Consider the following 16,055-nt stretch of genomic DNA (forward strand, 5'->3'; position numbering starts at 1 on the left):
GGCAGATAGATACACAAATCTATCTGAATCCAGCCCACCATCTTTTTCAATAGAACATGGATGGAAAGCATAACAAGGATTTCCAGACAAATCTTTAATAAACATCTATAAGATGTAAGTTCGTTGTACTTCTGCGTATCCTTTGTATTGATTATCTACATGGACAGATCTACTGTTCACTTTTTCCTTCTTCTTCCAAGGGTTCACCAGCCTCCATTATAACCTCCATAAGCTGTGTAAAGTCTCCTTCAGCTAGACTGATGCCTGAGTCCTTGGGGGAGGAACACTGTGTTCCTTGCTGCTCTTTGCTGCTTCCATCAGGGATTGCATCCGTCAGCAGATGAGAGATTCTGGAAGCCCTTTGCAAACTTGGGGAGTTTACTGGAGAAAATGAAAAAATGGGACGAGATGTCTTGTGAACTGGAGTGTGCCGAACATCAGGTGAAGCTAATGCTTGGTTTCCCAGAAGTAATGCAGAGACACCCGGGGCTCTTACTAATCTTCTTGGGATCTGTATAGGGCTCTGCACAGGTTGCTCAGTTTTCATAACAGGAACACTTTCGCTGCTGCTGACCATCGCTTCCTCCTGGTCTTCTGTACCCCCCTGAGGCCACACAAAGCACTCTTTGGACCCCGAAGAAAGACTGGATGTCTCTTCTTCATTTTCACTACATGTCCCCATCTTCCTGTTACGTTGTGTTGAGCAAACATTGGTTGTCCCTTGCACAGAGAAGCGAGCAGGACAGAATGCAGGACCTCCATTTAGAGGTGTTTGAGGGGCACTATAAAATCCAGGCCTCTCGTAGAAAGGTGTGCTCATAAAAACATTAAGGTCACGTAGGGCTTCCCCACCTCTTGGGTTTTCAGTATCTCTATGATTAAAATGGTGTAGTGCCTGGGGATTGCCGCTCCTGCGTCTCATCAACAAGCTCAGGCGTGAGTTTGTGCGAAGTGGACTTGGAGAATGAACACCCAAAAGACGCCCCAGAGGTCCAAGCAATGGCGTTGAATGATTGGCTTCTTCATTTTCATTAATTTGCTCAAGAGGGGGAAATTCCAAATCCTCTTTTTGCAAACTGAAAGGAAGATAAAAATGAAAATAATAGGTAACCAGGTCTGGATTAATAGAACTGTCTGGGAGCACTAGCATTTTCCTTTAGTACTGATGTCTCTAAGAGCATCTGTGGGCTGGCTTGTGTTGCTTAACCACTTAAAGTGGAGGTTCACCCGGAAATGTAAATTTTTAACCTTAGATTGATGCTCATTTTGTCAAGGGGAATCGGGTAGTTTTTTTAAAATCAAAGCCGTACTTACCGTTTTAGAGGTACATCTTCTCTGCCGCTTCCAGGTATGGGCTGCGGGACTGGGCGTTCCTATTCGATTGACAGTCTTCCGACAGTCGCATCTATCGCGTCACGATTTTCCAAAAGTAGCCGAACGTCGGTGCACAGGCGCCGTATAGAGCCGCACCGACTTTCGGCTACTCGTGACAAGATAGATGCGACCGTCGGAAGCCTGTCGGAAGACTGTCAATCAAGTAGGAACGCCCAGTCCCGCAGAAGACATACCCGGAAGCGGCGGTGAAAATACGGTATGTACGGGGATAAAATGTAAAAAAACAGCCGATTGTCATTATGACATCTCGGCTGAATGTAATGTTAAAAAAAATTTTTTTGGGTGAACCTCCGCTTTAACAATCGCAAAGGGGATTCATCCGAGGAAATTACTTTACTCTAGTCCTCAGCAGTCCAATCTCTGTATCTTTTGTAGAATATCAGTCTTTCCTTAATGTTTTTCCTGGAGAGAAGTGGCATCTTTGCTGCCTTTCTTGACACCAGGCTATCCTCCAAAAGTCTTCTCCTCACTGTGCATGCAGATGCACTCACACCTGCCTGCTGCCATTGAGAAGAAAGATAACCGCTCAGATGAACCAGAGAACTGATCTCACTGGATCCAAACTATGGGTGCCGGCAATGCAATGATATGCAAAATTGAAGAGAAAAAGCTGGGACAGCCGCACTCCAAAAACGTTCCTTTTAATAAAACTGGTTACAAAAATAACATGCCACAGCAAAAAATTAGGACAGAAGCTGACGCGCTTCGCACTGTGCTTCAGTGCTTATTCATAGCTTATGAATAAGCTCTGAAGCACAGTGCGAAACACGTCAGCTTCTGTCCTAATTTGTTGCTGTGGCATGTTATTTTTGTGACCAGTTTTATTAAAAGGAACGTTTTTGGAGTTGCCGCTGTCCCAGCTTTTTCTCTTCAATTTTGCCTGCTGCCATTGCTGAGCAATCTCTGCACCGGGGGTGCCCCGATCCCGCAGCTGAATCAACTGCATGAGACAGTCCTGGCGCTTGCTGGCCTTCCTTGGGCGCCCCGAAGCCTTCTTCACAAATGCAGTGGAATTGTTTTTTTATGGGATTACGTTCATTTCCATGGCAAAGAGGGACTTTGCATTTAATTGCAATTCATCTGATCACTCTTCATAACATTGTGGAGTATATGCAAACTACCATCATAAAACCCAAGGCAGCAGACTTTGTAAAATGTATATTTGTGTCATTCTCAAAACTTTTGGCTACGGCCAGGGCAGGACTTAGGGTGGTGGGGGCCCCTGGGCTTGAGTGTTGAAGGGGCCCCCTGGAGCCGAGAATTGGGGGGGATCGAAGTTGTTGAGCGGGGGGGGGGCGAATTGAAGTTGTTGAGCGGGGGGGAGCGCATTAAAGTTGTTGAGCGGGGGGGGATTTTGCAGTTGTTGAGGGGGGGAGTGCCTCTCACCTGTGCCAACAGCCGGGGCCACAGACTGCTCTCGGCTATCTTCCCTTCAGCAGCCACAGTCCTCCACACACCACTCCGGTTCCTCCTGCTTCCGTGCTGCCTCCTCTTGCAGTGCGGGAAAATTAACCCTTTTGCGGGACTGCGGGAAGAAGCTGTCTGTGCGGGAAAGTCCCACAGAATCCGTGCGTGTTGGGAGGTATGCGCAGGGCCGCCATGAGGAATTTTGGGGCCCCTTGCACAGCTTAAGGCATGGGCCCCCTGAAGCAGAGAACCTAGGGGGGGTGGGGGTGCTGCCGCCTGAAATTGAGAAGCATGGGGGCTGCCGCAAATTGAGAAGCGGGGGGGGCCTTTACAAAAAAAAGAAGAAATAAAGAAGAAAACAAATATATATAAATATATGTAGCCATCCGGGGCCCTGGGGACCTCTGGGCCTTTTAATAAAAAGAAAAAATAAACCTCTGGGCCCTTTAATAATAAAAAAAAAAACATTTATAAAAAATACATAAAAAAAGGGAGGTTGCCAAACCCGGGGGCCCTGGGGACCTCTGGGCCCCTGGGAACCTCTGGGCCCCTGGGAACCTCTGGGCCTTTTAATAAAAAATAAAAAAATAAACAAAAATAAAAAAATAAACAAAAATAAAAAAATAAACATTTATAAAAAAAATAAAAAAGGGGGGGTTGCCACATGGGGCCCTGGGGACCTCTGAGCCCTTTAATAAAAAAAAATATATATATATATATATATATATATATAAAAAAATGTAATTTTTTTTATAAAAAAATAAAAAAGGTGGGTTGCCATCCGGGGGCCCTGGAGACCCCTGGGCCCTTTAATAATAATAAAATATATATATATATATATATATATATATATATATATATATATATATATAATATTATATATATAAAAATAAAAAATAAATAAAAAAAATATTTTTTTACAAAAAAAAAAAAAAAAAAAGGGGGGTTGCCATCCGGGGCCCTGGAGACCCCTGGGCCCTTTAATAATAATAATAAAATATATATATATATATATATATATATATATATATATATATATATATATATATATATATAATATTATATATATAAAAATAAAAAATATATAAAAAAAAACATTTTTTTACAAAAAATAAATAAAAAAAAGGGGGGTTGCCGTCCGGGGCCCTGGGGGCCCCCTATTGGGTGGGGCCCCTGGGCTTGAGCCCAGTCAAGGCCAATGGTAAGTCCGGCCCTGGCTACGGCTGTACATTTGAACAACCTAAGCGTAATGGCCCCCTTACTCTCCCATATTAATTATATTTCCTGCTACACACTGTAGATTAGTGTTAGACTGGGCACAGGAGCTGTGGCCTGGGCAGAGCTGAATAGCACTCCTGTTTTCTTCCAAGCTGGCAGGCCCTGTGATACTGCACATACATAGTCTATTCGCTGCAAGCCATAATGAAAACCTTTTCCCCTACAGGCTTGTAAATAGGCAGCTTTTCCACTGGGGCCTATGAAGTACTGCACAGTCCTGCCTAGTTCATACTCTGAATTTCATAAGAATAAATGGCAATGTACAGCACATGCAAAAACTTGGCCAACAAGCAGTTATGTGATTTAGTGAGTGATCTCTCATTGGATCAGGGACAGGCAGGGCCGGATTTGCTCTCCCTGCCGCCCCAAGGCCAGGTTCCGCAATGCACCCCCTCCCCGCCAACCGAACTAACCCCCACCCCCCCCCCCCCAAATCAACGGAGAATGGCAACCGCATGGCAGGGGCGGCACAGTTAGTTCAAATATTTGTTTTCATTTTTTTTTTACTTTTTTATCGCTTTTTTATTTTTATTTATTTGTAGCATGTCGCTTACTTTTTTTTATTTTTGTATAATTTTCTTATTATTTTTCTTATTCTTTACTTTTTAATTACTTTATTTTATTAATTTAATTATTATTTCTTATTTATTTTTTTATCAATTTTCTGCTATCATACAGGAGAAAACAATTCCCTGTGTGATAGCAATTGGAGGTGACAGGTTCTCTTTATTGACCCTGTCACCTCCAAAACAGGAGTCCTAGCACTGTGCTAGAACTCCTGTCACAGCTGAGATGGGAAGAGCACAGCTCTCCCCTCTCACTGTGATCATCGGCAGCAGGAACAGGAGACCGACTCGGTGGTCGGGGGGAGGACGGAGTCCCGAAGACAGAGCCAGCAGAGAGAGGTATGTGGGGTGGGGAGGACGGGACGGGAGCACACATTTTACAAGTGATTTCGGCGACATCGCCGAAATCACTTGTTAACGAGTGAGCGGATTCCCCCATAACTTACCGCTCTTAACTGTATGTTACAGGCGTCGGGGTAATCCATGCCATTGGCGCCCTGCCGCCCCAAGGCCTGGCCTTAGTGGGGACAGGTGAGTATATCATTGAGAAGGAAGGTCTGCAGGCGGAAGTCTGCCTTATACGCTGAACTGCAAAGGTACAGTTACACTTTAAAGTAAGCCTTTGACTGGAGAAATGTGAGAGCTGCCATTGTTGACCACTGTCTTAAAAACCCTGGCAGGTATATGTTGACCCTCTGTCTTTAGTACTTCCTAAGTCACTAGTAAGCGTAAAGTCAGAAGTTCTTAACATAACATAACAAGGACTTACAGTATTGGATTCCGAGTGTCAGTATGACAGCCATGCATCGTTTTGTGTTGTGCACTTACAGCATTGAATCCAGAGGATCAGTATGACAGCCATGCAAATTAGCAATGGCAGTCTCCATATTTCTCTCACAAAGGGTTGCTTTTACTAACTACATTTTACTTAGTTTTGCACAGTCTTACACATACATATACTAAAGAGTTTGGGGCAGATCCACAAAAGGATTACGCCGGCGTATCTACTGATACGCCGGCGTAATTTTAAATTTCCTGCATCGTATCTTTGTTTTGTATCCACAAAACAAGATACGACGGCATCTGGGATCGATCCGACAGGCGTACGTGTTAGTACGCCGTCGGATCTAAGCTGCGATTTTTCAGCGGCCGCTAGGTGGCGTTCCCGTCGAAATCCGCGTCAAGTATGCAAATTAGCTAGTTACGGCGATCCACGAATGTACGTCGGCCCGTCGCATTTTTTTACGTCGTTTACGTTCGGCTTTTTCCGGCGTATAGTTAAAGCTGCTGTTCTGAGGCGTACTCAATGTTAAGTATGGCCGTCGTTCCCGCGTACAATTTTGAATTTTTTACGTTGTTTGCGTAAGTCGTTCGCGAATAGGAATTTGCGTAGAATGACGTCACCGTCGTAAGCATTGGCTTGTTACGGGTTAATTTCGAGCATGCGCACTGGGATACCCCCACGGACGGCGTATGCGCAGTTTAAAAAAAACGGTGTTTACGTCGGGGTCACAACGTATTTACATAAAACACGCCCCCATCACTTCCATTTGAATCCCGCGCCCTTACGCCGCAAAAGATACACTACGCCGCCGTAACTTACGACGCAAATTCGTTGAGGATTCGAAACAAAAAAAAGTAAGTTACAGCGGCGTAGTGTATCTTAGATATGCTACGCCTGGCGCAATAATGCGCCGTTGTACGTGGATCTACCCTCTTGTCTCTTTCTGTCATAGACATGGCAGCCCCAACTCTATTTGTCCCTAGTCATTTGGTTCTCTCTAGTCTTTTTCTTCTTTACCTGATATCAAAAGCAGAGCCAAGGAATGATGGTCTACGGGTGTCTACCGTGGAAGCAGTGTATGGAGGCTGTGGGTCAGTATCATTCCAGTATATATCTTTTTCCAGTGGGGGCAGATTCTGGTGCATTTCATCCACAGCTATCAGAGAGACCTGGGGGAGAGGGACACAGCAATGGTCATCAACTAAATTGATGTGGACATTCAGGGAAAATGTTACTGACCGTAAATTCAAGAAAAATTCTGCAACGCAGGCGAGATGTGACTGAAGGAAACATGCAACAGATGCATACAGGATAGGGACATTAAATATATGCATGTCTGAATATATCATTATAAGACAACCAAAGCTAAGAAGCGGATGTTCTAGATAGATGAGTAAGAATTAGGTAGGCCACAGCCAGGTGCCTGCTTTAAGCTGTGCGGAGATATAACAAAACATGACCCTCAGGGCCACCATCAGGGGGGTACAGGCAGTACACCTGTAAGGGGCCCGGAGGTCCCCAGGGGCCCAGATGGAAACCCCCCTTTTTTTAATTTATTTTTTAGAAAAAAAATTTTTTTTATATATTTTTATTTTATTCATAATGGCCACAGTAGGTGCACAGCCCTCGGAACTCAAGTGCAGAGATCTCACCAATAAAGGCCAATCATTACCTGAAAGTTTCTATCAATTAACCAGTTTGTCTCAAAGTCATCATCATCTTGCCCGAATGGGTTGATCAGCTGTTCAGCCACCTGTACAAAGAAAGAGGAACTTCAAATTTCCTTATTTATTAAAAATTGTACAGTTCCTATCTACTTACACGAAAACAGAACTGAGTATGTGGTGCAAAAAAAGTTGACCTTACCTTCAACCAACCAGCATAGAAAAAGAATTGCAGCAGGGTAAATACGGGGACATACAGGTCTAGTTCATGGCCAGGGTAGCCCCTTGTAGGGTCTAGGAACTGACGGCCAATTAGGCAAGCCAGGAAAAAGCTGTATACAGCCACTGTGACCACCTTCGAAGAACAAATATAAATGTACAAAGAATTAGCAATAAAATAATTAGCACACTTGTAGTATAAAACACACAAAATTGAAGGGAGGGTAAAAGAACGCACCTGAGTATACACCAATGGAATGCTGATCCAGTCGTAGGCAAACAACCTTCCACACTGTGAGCGCAATGAATTCAGTTCCTGAATTACAATGTGTAATAAGTTACTGTAAGTAGTCATGTCACTTCACTATATGTAAATGAAAAGGAGTTTGATTTTGCAAATTAAGGACATTTTTACAAGATGTTCTTTAGTGATACTTTAGAATAGATAAACATAAAAAAAAGAGAAAAAGACAAAAAAAAAAAAAAGAAGAAAATTAATGCAGCCATCAGTCATCTAGGAATTGACACCAGTAATTTAGCTTATTTTACTCCCACAATCTTTTTATTGCTCCCCCGGGCCCTGTTTTGTCTAAAAAATAGCAAAGCTATTAGCAACGCTATAGCAAAACTGAGAAGGTGACACATACCAAGCCATATACCGTGAAGAGAAACTCCCCATTAATTGATTAGCCAACTTTTTTGGCCACATCCCCTGGCATTTTCTTGTTGTACTCTTATAGCCAGATTCAGAGAGACTTAGGCTGGCGTATCAGTAGATACGCCAGCCTAAGGCCCCATACACACGAGAGGATTTATCCGCAGATACGGTCCAGCAGACCGTTTCCACGGATAAATCCTCTCAAAGATTTCCGCTGATTTCGATGGGATGGAGTGTACACACCATCGCATTGAAATCCGCGCGGAAATCCTCTGCCGATGACGTGTCGCGCCGTCGCCGCGATTATGACGCGGCGACGGGCGCGACGCTGTCATATAAGGAATTCCACGCATGCGTCAAATCATTACGACGCGTGCGGGGAATCCCTTTGGACGAATGGATCCGGTAAGTCTGTACAGACGAGCGGATCCATCCGTTGGAATGGATTCCAGCAGATGGATATGTTGTGCAGCACAGCAAATATCCGATCTGCTGGAATCCATCCCAGGGGAGATTTCTCCGCGGAAACAGATCCGCTGGCGTGTACACACCATAGGATCTATCCGCAGAAACCCATTTGCTGGGATTTATCTGCGGATGGATTCTATCGTGTGTACGGGGCCTAAGTCATAATTTGCATCGGCGCTAATTTAAGCGTATTCTGGTAACCAGATACGCTTAAATTAGGCTCAGATACGAGCGGCGTAAGTGTCTTACACCCTCGTATCCTAAAGTGTAATTTTTAGGCTGGCCGCTAGGTGGCGCTTCCATTGCGGTCGGCGTAGAATATGTAAATCAGTAGATACGCCTATTCACGAACGTACGCCCGGCCGACGCAGTACAGATACGCAGTTTACGTAACGCATTAGCAGGCCTAAAGTTATTCTATCAAATAGATGGAATAGTAATGTTAAGTATGGCCGCCGTTCCCGCGTCGAAATTCGAAAATTTTACATCGTTTGCGTAAGTCGTCCGTGAATAGGGATTTACGTCATTTACGTCCACATCGAAATCAATAGGCCCGTACGGCGGACTTAGCTGCAATGCACACTGGGGAATGTAGGCGCACGGTGCATTCGCAGTTAAAAAAAAACGTCAATCACGTCGGGTCAAGCCTCATTATCATAAAACACGTCCCCTCAGACAAATTTGAATTAGGCGCCCTTACGCCCGACCGCTTTAGGCTACGCCGCCGTAACTTAGCAGGCAAGTACATTGTGAATCATGTACTCGCCTCGCTAACTTACGGCGGCGTAGCTTAAATGCCTTAAGCTATGCCGCCGCAAGTATGCGCTCGCCATCCTGAATCTAGCTATTAAGCCTCGTATACACGATCCAATTGTTGGCCATGGATTGTCTGTTGACAGACTATTGTCCTAAAATCTGACCGTTAGTATGCTTTTTTGTCAGATTTCCTGATGGTTGGTACACAAATCCATCACACAAAAGTCAAAAGTACACACATGCTCGGAATCAATGCTCAAACACAAAATTAGCAGAAGAGGCCCAAAGGGTGGCGCTCAAGAGCTGAAATTCCATTATAGTACGTCACTACATTTGTATTTGTTGCACAACAATTGTGCACCATTAGTGTGCAAGACAAGATCCTGGCACACGCCCTTTTGACAAATATCAGACGCTCGGTTGGCCAACAATTGTACCGTGTGTACGAGGCTTCAAAGGGGTAGTTCACCTTTACAAAGAAAACGTAAAGGTGAACTAACAGTGGACACCCACTACACCCCCCTGCTCTACTTACCTCCAGGATTGCCGAGCTGTCAGCCCCCCTGCAGCTGCTCCAGCGGTCTAGGGAATTTGAAAATCCCTTTACTTTCAACGTTTCCAGGACAGTCCTGTTTCTGATTCTGATTGGCCAGTGTGACAGCTTCTACTAATCAGAATCCATCTGGTCCATCCTGGAAGTGCTGACAGAGAAGAGAGAGAGCAGCATGGATTTCAAATGCCCAGTTGGATTGTGTACGCTGTTAGGTTTTTTTTTTTAAAGTGTATTTTGTGCGTGTACTCGAGAGAGGAGCCGGACTGCAGGAGTTGGGAGTAGGCAGGCCTCCCCCAGAGGCAATCTGCCACCTTTCTCCATGCCCCGGGTGGCAATGGTGGGTGTGTGAGGGGGTCCTCCCACACAGCCCGCCCTACCTGCTCCGCTTTGAAGCCCAATGGGGCAGAGGGACTCCCTGTAAGGGGGTGAGAGGATCTAGCCCGCTCAACCAGCCCCGTTATTCTTTCGCCTCTCTTTTTAGAGACCGCGTGGTCAAAGTGCGTGCATGTTAACCCAATTTCGAGTGCGTGTAAGTGTGGTGGTTTTTGCGGGAGGGAGGGATGGCGTACTAAGCGCAGGCTTACCTCGCATAGCACACCCACCGGGAGCCGGGCTGAGACCACCAAACTCAATTCACATGTAGCTGAGACCGGCATCCGAACCCCTAGCTGCAGAGGTGAATGGCTTGTCAGCGCAGTGCCAATCGCGTTGAGCCACCGCAGCTCCGTGTACGCTGTTAGTTAATCTTTTCATTCTCTCTGTAGGTGAACTAATGCTTTAAAAGTACAAGAAGAAAAATGCAAGGGGACGTGGCCAAAAAAGTTGGCTGATCAATAAATTCTGCATCATTTCACGGCATTTGGCTTGTTATGTAACATCTTTTTCCTTTTGCTTTGCTATTTTTTTAGACAAAATAGGGCCTTGGGGTACAATGAAGAGATTGTGGGAGTAAAAAAAGCCCCCATTGCTGGTGTCACAGACAGTAATAATAACTCCCAACATTGGTGTCAGGCAGTGTTAGTTACTCCTAACATTCGAATTAGTGGGAGCTAAAATAAACCCCAGCATTGGGGGGTCAGTGACAGTAATATTAAAACCCCCCTTTCACTGATGGCTGGTGGCAATAACAATTACCCCCCCCCCCCCCGTGACAGCGACAGAAAAAATTGCCCCCTACTCCCTGTCTTTGACTATCACTTTAACTGGTAGTCAAAGATACTAATACTTAATCCCCTACTACCCCTTTCATTGATGGTCAGTGGCAGTAATAATTAAACACCCCACCCACCAATGTGAAGTTAGGCTGTCAGTGAAAGCCCACACATTAAAGGGGTTGTAAAGGTACAATTTTTTTTCCTAAATAGCTTCCTTTACCTTAGTGCAGTCCTCCTTCACTTACCTCATCCTTCCATTTTGCTTTTAAATGTCCTTCTTCTAAGAAATCCTCACTTCCTGTTCATCTGTCTGTAACTACACACAGTAATGCAAGGCTTTCTCCCTGGTGTTGTGCTCCCCCCCTCCCTTGGACTACAGGAGAGTCAGGACGCTCTCTACGTTGCAGATAGAGAAAGGAGCTGTGTGTTAGTGGGCGTCCTGACTCTCCTTTAGTCCAAGGGAGGGGTCGAGAACGACACTCCACACCAGGGAGAAAGCCTTGCATTACTGTGTGGAGTTACAGACAGAAGAACAGGAAGTGAGGATTTCTCAGAAGAAATAAGGACATTTAAAAGCAAAATTTGAAGGATGAGGTAAGTGAAGGAGGACTGCACTAAGGTAAAGGAAGCTTTTTAGGGAAAAAAATTGTACCTTTACAACCCCTTTAAAGACAGGTCAATCCTTGCTTTGACAGTCGTGTCTGTTTTGTGCAGGGCACAGGTCAGCGAGGGAGTGGCTGGAGATGGAGATGTCTGCCTATTGGTCACAGAGGATGTCCATCACATTGAAAGGCCAACAGAAAGGCTTAAAGGGGTTGTAAAGGAATTTTTTCCCCCTAAATAGCTTCCTTTACCTTAGTGCAGTCCTCCTTCACTTACCTCATCCTTCCATTTTGCTTTTAAATGTCCTTATTTCTTCTGAGAAATCCTCACTTCCTGTTCTTCTGTCTGTAACTACACACAGTAATGCGAGGCTTTCTCCCTGGTGTGGAGAAAGCCTCTTGAGGGGGGAGGGGGCAAACAGGCAAGTCAGGACACTCTCTACTTTGCAGATAGAGAAAGGAGCTGTGTGTTAATGGGTTTTCTGACACTCCTGCTCGCCCCCTCCCCCCTCAAGAGGCTTTCTCCACACCAGGAAGAAAGCCTCGCATTACGGTGTGTAGTTACAGACAGAAGAACAGAAAGTGAGGATTTCTCAGAAGAAATAAGGACATTTAAAAGCAAAATGGGAGGATGAGGTAAGTGAAGGAGGACTGCACTAAGGTAAAGGAAGCTATTTAGGGAAAACATTTTTTTCCTTTACAACCCCTTTAAGAGGTATGAGAGGGTGAGGCCAACAGTTTTTTTTTTTTTATGGTAAAGTCAGGATTTGCATATGCTGACAAAATATCTGTATCTATTGAACATTTTGGCATTTAGTTCTCTGTAAATGTTATGCAATGTCTGATTTGCTCAAGTTTGTGAAACGTTTACTTAAAATAGCTCTAAAAAAAAAAAAAAAAACACAACAAAAGACAGCACATATATAGAATAGAGCCATCTCTGACTATAGCTTGGAAAGCTGCCCCAGCCCAATATGGGCCAGATTCTCGTAGAAGAGTGTATCTTTGTTCCGGCGTAGCGTATCCTATTTATGCTATGCCTCCGCAACTTAGACGGGCAAGTGCAGTATTCTCAAAGCACTTGCGGCGGCGTAGCGTAAATAGGCCGGCGTAATTCAAATGTGGAACAGGGGAGCGTGTTTTATGTAAATAACTTGATTGATGTTTTTCACGAACGGCGCATGCGCCGTCTGTGGAATATCCCAGTGTGCATTGCTCCAAAGTACGCCTCAAGGACGTATTGGTTTCGACGTGAACGGAAATTACGTCCAGCCCCGACTTACGCAAACGACGTAAAATATTCAAAATTCGACGCGGGAACGACGTCCATACTTAACATTGGTACACCACATGTACGCCTCATATAGCAGGGGTAACTTTACGCCGGGAAAAGCCTAATGTAAACAGCGTATCTGTACTGCATCGACCGGGCGTACGTTCGTGAATTCGCGTATCTAGCTGATTTACATATTTCTAGGCGTAAATCAGCGTACACGCCCCTAGCGGCCAGCGTAAATATGCAGTTAAGTAAGTCTCTTACGCCGGTCGGATCTAATAGAAATCTATGCGTAACTGATTCTATGAATCAGGCGCATAGATACGACGGCTCATACTCAGAGATACAACGGCGTATCTGGAGATACGCCGTCGTATCTCCTTTGAGAATCTGGGCCTATGTCTCAATAAAAGGACCGGTCCAAATATTTTGTATCTATTTGCAGTATAATGAAAGCCCTTCATATCTGACCTCTCATTGCACACATAGGTAACATATTCTGTAATGGCACACATGATTCACCATCTCACATTCAGGATGAGGTGCAACACAAAACCATCCCGGATTCGTCCTTCTGTCCTCGCTGTCACGGCCAGATTGGCGAACCAGACACATGGAATCCAGAACTTATTATGGGGAGAAGAAATGGCTTCAAATTTCACACGTTCACATGGTGTCATGAAACCTATGGTCAGCAAACATGAGAAACATTTCTTCAAACTGCTGTCAATAAAAAAGAGACCTTTGCAAATATTAAAGTCTACCTGTCATCCACAAACAGAAGATATTACTAGTCAGTTGATTTATAAGCTGCTTATGAATATAAATTTAAAGCAGAACTTTACCCAAAGAGTACGGATGGGTTAAAACTGCTGTCAGGTTTGAAGAGATTATTTCTCACTTCCTTGTGTGTCTAAAAGGAACAAATGTATTATCCCGCGCTACTTAAAATAACGTGTGTGTGTGAAATGGTCAGAAATCCGTGGTGGGTGGCTACATACAAACTAATTGCATTCCCACAACGTGAAAATAAGTGAACAAATAAATGGATATTATTGCGCCTATCCCTTTAAACTTGTGTATATCTCATTAACAAACTACAGTATATATTATACAAGAATTTGACAAGAATCTTCTAAAAATCACCAGAAAATACATAATATGTAGGTATATATATATATATATATATATATATATATATATATATATATATACTCCATCTAGTCAAACAATAGTGAAAACATAAGTGAATCAAATCTGCGGTGAACATAAAAATTAACAACTTAAAAATAGTCCTTTAAAAAAAAAAAAAACATGTAAAACAGTGAATCCACAAATGACAAATCCACAATAAAATGCACATGCTTCGGTAACTCCCATCACCTTTCAACTTAAGCGCTCACCTCCCCTTTTGGCCTCTCTTACTAGGTCAAGTCATGCTTTCCCCTGTGCTGGGGCATATACTATTGAGATCCTCTGTGCTTCTCTTGACATTCCTTCCATGATCGGGTGTATGGCCCTTTAAAACCATGGTTTTGTCTGTGTGATGGCTCATGTAAAAAAGGGGGTCCTCATTGTGCAGCAATTTTAAATCTGAGCATCTGGCTCCACCTTACGCGTGTTGTCACGGTCAAGGATACCCCTGAGGAAGTCATGTGACTGTGACGATATGCATCAGGGTGGAGCCGGGTAACACTGTCGAATATCGTAAGTGATGCGGGAGGTTTGGAGCCCCATTGTCCGTTTTTAAAAGCTGTAAGCTTTTAACCTGAATGTAAGTTACTATGTTTTTTTAATAAATGGGATTTAAAATTACTGCACAACCAGGACCCCCTTTTTTACATGAGCCATCACACGGACAAAACTGCGGTTTTAAAGTGCCATACACCCCGATCACGGAAAGAGTGTCAGGACACCAAGTGGCTCACAGGAGGAGGAGGGAAAGCACAGAGGAACCTAATAGTATATGCCCCAGCACAGGGGAAAGCGTGACTTTACCTAGTAAGTGAGGTCAAAAGCGAAGGTAAGCGCATAAATTGAAAGGTGGGTGGAGTCGCCGAAGCAAGTGTACTTTATTGTGGATTAGTCTTTTGTGGATTCACTAATGAACTGTTTTAAGTTGTTCCTTTTTATGTTCACCGCAGATTTGATTCACTTATGTTTTCACTATTGTTTCACTGGATGAAGTATATATACATATTGGGCCAGATTCACGTATATGGGCGTAACTTTGTGCGGGCGTAGCGTATCCTATTTACGCTACGCCTCCGCAACTTGGACGGGCAAGTGCAGTATTTACAAAGCACTTGCTCCGTAAGTTGCGGTGGCGTAGCGTAAATGGGCCGATGTAAGCCTGCGTAATTCAAATGTGGAAGAGGTGGGCGTGTTGTATGTAAATAAATCGTGACCCCACGTAAATGACGCGCTTAAAGAACGGCGCATGCGCGCACATGCTCAGTATCACGTCAAATTTTTTCCGTAAGTTACGCCGGCTCAATGCCTGTGACGTGAACGTAACCTTCGCACAGCCCCATTCACGTACGACTTACGTAAACAACGTAAGAATATACGCTTGTGCTGACTTCCACTTTGCATTGGCTGCGCCTCATATAGCAGGGGTAACTTTACGCCGGACGTAAGCCTAACGTAAACGGCGTAGCGGGCGCAAGTACGTTCGTGAATCGGCGTATCTACCTAATTTACATATTCGACACGGAAATCAACGAAATCGCCACCTACCGGCCAGCGTAAATATGCACCCCAAGATACGACAGCGTAGAAGACTTACGCCGCTCGTATCTTGCCCAAATCTATGCGTAACTGATTCTATGAATCAGGCGCATAGATACGACGGCTCGTATTCGGACTTACGACGGGGTACGTGGAGATACGCCGTCGTAAGTCCATCGTGAATCTGGCCCATTATGTTTTTTGGTGATTTTTAGAAGATTCTTGTCAAATTTATAAGTATTACAGTGGCGGCCGATGCTCCATTTTTTTGGGGGGGCGGCGAACAAACCAAAAATATAATATATAGTTTGGCGCAACAACAACCATTTATTTGATTCCTTGTGTGTCTGTGGGATAAGAAGTGAAGAAAAATCTCTCCAATAACGTAGTGGAAAGCAATAAAAAAAATCTCACAGATGTCACATCCTTTTTCAAAGTTTTTAAAGGCTAATTTCACTTTTTTTTTTTACGGGAGTCTGCGGAGCATTTAACCCACAATCAGTGAATCCACAGAGAAGAGGAGGGGGCCCATAAAACACTAGTCC

The 16,055-nt window shown here is 44.2% G+C and overlaps 1 protein-coding gene across 1 annotated transcript in view; it reads right to left on the bottom strand.

The window, feature by feature from the left end:
• BEST1 (bestrophin 1) overlaps window positions 1–16,055 on the bottom strand; it is a 30,767-nt gene continuing 14,712 nt past the window's right edge. Inside the window, exons 4-9 of the mRNA XM_040328413.1 lie at window positions 13,311–13,465; window positions 7,552–7,629; window positions 7,297–7,449; window positions 7,103–7,183; window positions 6,448–6,599; window positions 1–1,076 (exon numbers count right to left, since the gene is read on the bottom strand). Of these exons, the coding sequence (XP_040184347.1) occupies window positions 170–1,076; window positions 6,448–6,599; window positions 7,103–7,183; window positions 7,297–7,449; window positions 7,552–7,629; window positions 13,311–13,465 (1,526 nt within the window). The 3' untranslated portion in view covers window positions 1–169. The remainder of the gene's footprint in view (window positions 1,077–6,447; window positions 6,600–7,102; window positions 7,184–7,296; window positions 7,450–7,551; window positions 7,630–13,310; window positions 13,466–16,055) is intronic.

The sequence above is a fragment of the Rana temporaria genome, chromosome 11, assembly GCF_905171775.1.
Source record: "Rana temporaria chromosome 11, aRanTem1.1, whole genome shotgun sequence".
NCBI lineage: Eukaryota > Metazoa > Chordata > Amphibia > Anura > Ranidae > Rana > Rana temporaria.